The sequence below is a fragment of the Pyrgilauda ruficollis genome, unplaced genomic scaffold (genome assembly GCF_017590135.1).
Source record: "Pyrgilauda ruficollis isolate IOZ18807 unplaced genomic scaffold, ASM1759013v1 scaffold4, whole genome shotgun sequence".
Taxonomy (NCBI): domain Eukaryota; kingdom Metazoa; phylum Chordata; class Aves; order Passeriformes; family Passeridae; genus Pyrgilauda; species Pyrgilauda ruficollis.
Window position 1 is genome coordinate 3364311 of NW_024525489.1, and position 7233 is coordinate 3371543.

Sequence of the window (7233 nt, forward strand, 5' to 3'; positions counted from 1 at the left end):
AATGCAGCTGGATATCATGCCAGATGAAGCAAGGACTTCTACAGTAATCACAGCAGCACAACTACTGAAGCTGCCCCATCAGGAAGCATGCAAGGTAAGGAGGAGAAGGGTAAAAAAACTAGTAGGCACTGAAAAATTATTTGTGAAATGTTGGCAATCAACCAACCACCATAACCACCCAACCCACATGCATTCCCACAAAGGCAACAGGTATCATCAAGGAGCAAACTCCCAGCTGCTGTTGGTCTCTAATCAAAAGGGCAGCAGTAATAATAGTAATAAATAGTGACACAAAATAATCATAAATAATCTGAAGCAATAGTAATTTCTTAGATGCTGATTTATTTTTTTCTACTCAGAGCACCATCCAACAGTGGGAGGGCCCATGGAGTCCCTCCTGCAAATGAGGTGGTCTAATGGTGAGAAACAAAACAAATCTAGAATAAAATCTGTAACATTATGAAAGAATGGGCAAATACATAGAAACAGCTTTTCTAGTTATTCAACTGACAGGCAAACTAGAAGATGGAGAATCATCTAATAAAAACTTCCCTTCCTAGAAAGTTACCAAAATGCTTAAGAAATAGAAGAACAATACAGAATCATATTTTTATTATATCTGTATTATTAATACAGAATTGGGAGCAGCTGCTTAGTTTTCCCCATATCAATCAAAATGGTGACAATGACAGATAAATCCACATATGGGACAATTCACATTCTACTTACGTGAGTGAAAGTCAGGGGTTAGCAGCAATTTATACAGCTCAGGCTTTTACAGTCCTCTGTTGCTGCTGGAAGGCTGCCAGGGAAATGCCATCAAGGGGGTTTGCTTTCACACTGCAGTATCTGCAGTTTTGTATCAGGTTAAGAGGAAGAGGAACATGGCACCGCACACTTCATTAAAACAGCAGTGATGAAGCCAGGATAAGAACAAAGGAAAACTAAGAGACATAAAAAAATGAGAGCTGAAATTGTTAATATAAAAATACTAACAATGTTCATAGGACACTAAGCTGCTATAATAAACCTGTGCTGTAAGAGTAAGTGGCAAACAGTGGGTTATAATTTCCTCTTTTTGTCAGAGAAAGATAGAAGGAAATCATCATAATCTAATATAGATGACAACTTTGATAATTATTTTTAAAAAGTAAAGTGTCATTTATCCAAACCTAACATAACAGTCTTATTTAACGTGTCACAGTAGTCCTCATGGGGGAAAAAAGATTTATTTTTCTCAGTTTACAGCTGTAGGCTTTGCAGAAATACTCCACAGTAACTGCATTTGAGGAGACTGAGTGGCTTTATATCCAGTATTCTCAAACCCATCAAATATTAAACTCCATAATGCTTTTGAAAATGTAAGCCTGTATATAATGCATTGCACCTGTCTGTACTTGTGATACCTACATTCAGATGAAACACAGAGAATTGATGTTAGCTTGTCCAAATAATTCTTTTACACTTTTCCAAGGAGTGGGAAACAACTTGGGATTTACAAAAAGAGCAGTCATATTTCAATTATTAAAATTCTTTCTTCTAAGGAATGTAATTTTACATTATACACTTCTTAACAAAGAAATCCTGGCAGAAAGAACTTGCAGGTTAAATACTTCCTGTAATTCTCAGCAAACAGCCCAGGTGTATGACACTACTACAGATCTGTTTGTTTCCTCTGTGCTATGTGTGTACACACACACACTTATTTTCTGAGCAGAGAACTGACTCATGGTAGCTAATTGTAGTAATGAACTCCACAACACAGGGAATTAATTTAATATTCTGCTGTGCCTCTGCCCAGGAGTTCTCTAGGTACAAAAATGTTCCTCAAAACTCATCTTTAATGCTGAAATGTGGCTGATCTTCAGGTTTAAAGTCCAGATTGGGGCTGCCATCCTCATTTAGAATTCGCCGAGAAGTATAGCCAACAATTGGATATTTGGCTTTATAAACATTATTGAAGATGTCATCCAGGGACTTCAGTTCCTCCTCTGTGAGTCCTGTCTAAAGGAAACATGGAAATGAAAGTCCTGTCTCAAAGAAATAAAAATAGAGATATTTACATGAGGTTTTTTTTAATGATTACTGTAAACCTTAGGCTCAGCTTTTGGGCTTACACTGCAGAGCATGAGGAACAAAACTGATAGTACAGCTTGTAATTGTATTCTTTCCATTCAAATTCAGCCTTGACAAAACTTTAAGGTATTCAGGTCAAACAAGCAACAACCTACCACCAGAGCTAGCATTCACTGCCACGGCAGGATACACCAAACCAAAAGAAAGGGATTTACTGTCTTTGTGAGCATCTTTGTAAACAGCAGGCAATTTCCCTTTTACATGTTTACAGAAGTTGTATTGATTTCACAAATGAAAATCTTTCCTCTTGAAGGCTGTTAGCACCTTTCATGACCAGTAAATATATTTTATGTATCTGAAGAGAACTAATGCATTTTGATTTTAAATATGTGTCAACTTATATAAATATAAACAATTTAAAATAATCATTTATCATCTTGCATGACAATATAAATTTACAAAGTGCAATTAAACTGATAGCCCATTTTCTTACTGTATCATGTGTAAGATCTGCGGGATCCAGAGACATCTTTGCAACTCCTCTTGTTGAGTCTTTTCCCACCAAAGCATTGTATGGAGCTCCTTTTCCATAAAATTCTGTCAGATTAAAAAAAAAATAAATCCAGTGATGATCTGACAATGTACAGGGTATGTTCAGCCTCTGCCCTTCACCAGACTGTGAACTGAATGTCAGTGAACTGAAAGCAACAACTCAAGCCTAGGACTTCTTTCCAGAACTGACTTTGGATTTCCTACTTTTTGGGGTTATACAGCTGTTGAACTTCCTATACTGCATTCTTAAAATTTACCTATTATTTCAGGAGTTGTGCTTTACATTCTCATGAGATGTTTGTAGACCCCAGAATTTGCAAGCTTTGTGTCATTTAGGATTTGAAGATCGGCCAACCCAATGTGTATGCCCAGACAACGTTAGTACAAACACAGTAACAAGCCATTCGTTTACTTATGATAAACGAATCATAAGGCAAGTGTCTAAAACCCTCATGGTCCCTTCAAACTTTTTATAGCAAATCTGGATTAAGTAGCAGGAGCTCCAATTAAAACATTTGTAGTTCTCAGGGAAGGCAAAAACAGCAAGGGGTGTGAACACCAGCACAGAAGGAAAAGATGCAGCTGCAGCAGTGTTGATATTGTACAGTGGGTATGTCCACATTAGGTTTGATCTGCTCAGCTCATATAACCAGGGCAGTAAAATGCTGTAGCTTCCATGTGGCTTGACCCCACGTCTGGCAAGGACTCAGGGATCTGGGAAGTCCTTCCAGTTTTCATCAGCAGTGCCCAAGCTAGCTGACAGTGCTGGCTTGTCTGTCTACAAGTTGTGATCTCAGACCAGTCTAAGTTCTAGACAAAACCTTAGTAGGGGGAGCTGTCAGAGGAGGAAAATCAAATTTTTTAGAAGAGGAAACAGTGTATCTTTTTGTTGCAATTGAACTGCAGGCTTCCAATACACTGGGAATATTTAGAACCAAATGTCTGAATAATATCATGAAAGCAAAGTAGACAGCAGAGGAGAAGCACACTAACCTTTTCCAGAGGTGACATCAAACACTACTCCCTTCACCGCCAAGTAGATGGGCTGTCCTTCCTGGAGGGAAAGCCATCAATACATCCTCAGCACTTAAGCACGGGCAAAAAGCAGTTCGTTTTAGCTGTGAAATCCACAAGCTCTTAGGACACAAACTCTTTGTTGTATGTTTACTCTTGTTATACCACCATACGCTTTCCTTCTCTTGACATTTCTTGCTTGTGCAATAAACTGCCCCTAATATTCTTTGAGGGTTCAGCCATAAGCAATGAGAATCTTTGTAATCTAAACAGCACAACCATAGAAGACATGTCCCTTTTGCAAGTCATCTCTTGTCTGCACACTAGTCTGCTCGAAGATTGTCAACTGCATCTTTCTATTCCTAATGCAGATGGATATTGCCCAAAATAAAAGGGTGTGTGGCCAACAGCATTATTTAAGAAACAAAGATAAATACATAAACACACGTAAATCTGATCTGCTGACATCTGTTTTACTTAATAAGCCAGTGCTTCTGCTTTGTGTTTTACACCTAAGATGTAATTTTAGTCAGACATTGGTTAGTCTCTTCAAAGTATCTAGAGAAGACACCGAGAAGGTCAGACAGCAAGTGTTTCCAAAGAGAAGCAGATGTGTATCAATACAGGACCGTATCATTTTGAGTCTGGCGTTATGCTGAGGCTTCTGAATCACAGCAAGCTAAACACTCCTAAGTTAAAACTGTCTTGTTATTTTGATAATCTTGGTGGGGTTTTGTTGTTGTGGTTTTTTGGTTTTTTTGGTTTTTTTTTTTAATTATTATTTTTGTATTGTTTTTTTAAAGTCTAAGTACATGGTTTAATGAATTAGCGGGAGAAAATTAACTTTGGCTCCAACTCAGGGTAATCTGAAATTCTCTGGCAGGAGCAGGGAGCGAGTAAAATGGGCACATGGCACCCAATTATCAAACGGTGTGTGTGCAGCATCAGCCCGGGCAGCTGCCAGCCGGACCGCGGCGCAGAGGCTGGAGCACACGGCTGCCTGCCAACCTCCCGCAAACTGCTGCCCGACAAGCGAGGGATGCCCCAAATGACGGGGCGCGGGGGATGGCAGGGCGGCACCGCAGCAGAGCACGAGAAACCCGAGCTTGGCGGCGGCTGCAGGGCTCGGAGCGCCAGCGAAGGCGGCAGCGCCGGGATGTGCGGGCCCGGCCCGGCCTCGGCGCAGAGCGGCGGCCCGGCCCTACCTGGTGCCCGTCGTATCTGGCCAGCTCGGGCTCGGTGAAGAGCCGCACGGGGGCCTCGGCCGGCGGCCTGAAGCGCAGCTCGGGCTCGGCGCTGGCGGCCGGCAGCAGCAGGAGCAGCAGGAGCAGCAGGAGCAGCAGGCAGGGCCGCGGCAGGAGCAGCAGGCAGGGCAGCGGCAGCGGGCCGCAGGCCGCAGCGCCCGCCATGCCGCGGAGCGCGCACCGCCCCCGGCCTGCGGCACGGGCAGGGAGCGGGGTGGGACCGGAGTTAAAGGAGCACCGTGGAGAGAGCGGCAGGAACAGCCGCGGACGCCTGCCCAGCGCTGAGGGGCACGGGAGGGCTTCGGCTGGGGAAAAGGAAGCTTGGGGAGAGCTTGTGGCGCTGCACGACCGCCTGAAGGGCGGCTGCAGCCGAGTGCGGGTCTGCCGCTTCTCGCGGGTAACAGTCGATAGGACAAAGGGAAGTAGCCTCAGGTTTAGATTGGATATTAGGGAAAACTTCTCCACAGAAAGGGTTGTCAGGCACTGCAACAGGCTGCCCCGGGCAGCGGTGGAGACGCTATGGCTGGAGGTATTTAAAAGAACCATGGATGTGGCACCTAAGGACGTGGTTTACAGATGGACTTGGCAGCACCAGAACAGACACCTAAAAACAAAAGATTTCTCAATTTTCCTCCTTCCCCTCTTGAAGTTTCTCTGCTAGCTGCTTTCAATGTTATTCACAAAACCAGTGCGCACAGTGCAGGCTTCATCTTTGTGACAAAAAACCCAGACATTTTTAGCCTAGGAGCAGACTGAATAAATAGGAAATTTTCAGATTACAGTTTTCCCTATGCTATAAGTACTGCACGGAGGAACATTCAGGACTGGCAGAAGAATAAGCTTGGTGTTTATAATTCTATATAGAATTAAGAAAATTAGAAACTTTTTGCAGTTCAGATACATATATCAAATCCATCTCTGCAGCATTGACAAGTGAGGATCTGAAGGATTTAAAGCCTGAATATTTGATCCTGCAGCATCCACTCTTCCTGAATACAGTTCTGTAATTCAAATGTATACTAGGATTGTTACTGTCAAAGGACTTCAAATCTTGGTTATTAACTTACTAGGCATGGGCCTTAGGCACAGGGAAATGATCTACTCAGCAGGGACTCCCTTACCGTGTTGCATCTTGTGAAAAACGCCAATCACTTATTTTAAAATTTTAAAAGTTTAATAGTAACAAAATAGTTATAAAATTAGTAATAAAAATTAGAGCAATAAGAATTAGGACAATCAGAGTTAGGACAATAAAGGACAGTAAAAAGCAAAGAATTACGGACCTTGGGCACTAAGCCCCAAAAAGCATGGCTCACTAACAAAGGATTAACCCTTAAAAGCAATAGCCTGTTGCATATTCACATATCTCATACATGATTCAAACATTCTTTTCAAACAAAAGGTGTCTTCTGCTTAACTTGTGCTCCCCCCCCCCCCCCCCCCATTTTATAAATCAATTCCTTTGGCTCCCAGGAGTCTGGAAGAAGTCTGGTTCTTCCCGATAAGGAGCCAATAATTCTTCTCTTGGGATGTTTTGTCTTGTTGCTGTTATCTCTATGCGAATAATTTCTTGATTATCTTATCCATTCCTTGAGCTGGTTACAAAAAGTATCTTACATCACATAGTGTCTATTTTAATATTATGCTGTAGCCTAAAAACTATATTTACCACGCCATGTAGAAGAGATTAATACAGCATAACTTTCCAACATAACACATATAGTATTTATTTTAATATTTGCAAAGAGCCAATCATATAATACACATTTTTCACACATCTCAAATGTGCAAAAAAAGTTGCACATGCTTTTTCTTGATGATGCAACATTAACAATTACTTCCATGCCGGGGAAGGAAAAAAAATAAACAGCTGTGTAGGTATTTGTGGCCACGTGGTTTTGATTTTATTTTCCTGCAGTGCCCCATTGCTCCGGGCAGTGTTGGTGGGTCACCCCAGGAGTCCTGCAGGAGTTCTATCTGCTGGTCAAGCACGCCTGGTGTTCTGATAACAGCCTTGAGCAAAAGAAAATTAAGATTAAAATTAAAAAAAAAAAAAAGGTAGTATTTTGTGCAGCTTGGGGGGAGCCGGTTTTCCAAGTCTGGCTCATGCTTGTGTTAGCAGAGTTTGACTTGTGAAGCAGAAGAGTCTCATCTCCCCGTCAGGAGTCTCGGGAGGAGCGATGTTCCTACAGACCTGCCCAGGAGCCCTCAGGCGTGTGCCGAGCAGCCGGCCCGCAGCGCCGTGCCCGGACTACGCCTCCCGGCAGCCCCGGCAAGGGGCGGGCACCGGCCGGGGACGGGAAGGGCCGGCCGGGCGGCTCGGGGGTCCCGGCGGCGCCTGCGTGGC

At 42.9% G+C, this 7233-nt stretch overlaps 1 protein-coding gene across 1 annotated transcript; it reads right to left on the reverse strand.

Moving 5' to 3' along the window:
• Nucleotides 1-322: 322 nt before the first annotated feature.
• Nucleotides 323-5150, reverse strand: NENF (neudesin neurotrophic factor). Its single transcript, XM_041477186.1, has 4 exons — nt 4848-5150; nt 3622-3682; nt 2570-2673; nt 323-2004 (listed from the first exon to the last, which is right to left on the reverse strand). Exons 1-4 carry the CDS (start codon nt 5049-5051, stop codon nt 1828-1830), a joined length of 546 nt encoding a protein of 181 aa, XP_041333120.1. The 5' UTR covers nt 5052-5150; the 3' UTR covers nt 323-1827.
• Nucleotides 5151-7233: the final 2083 nt, after the last annotated feature.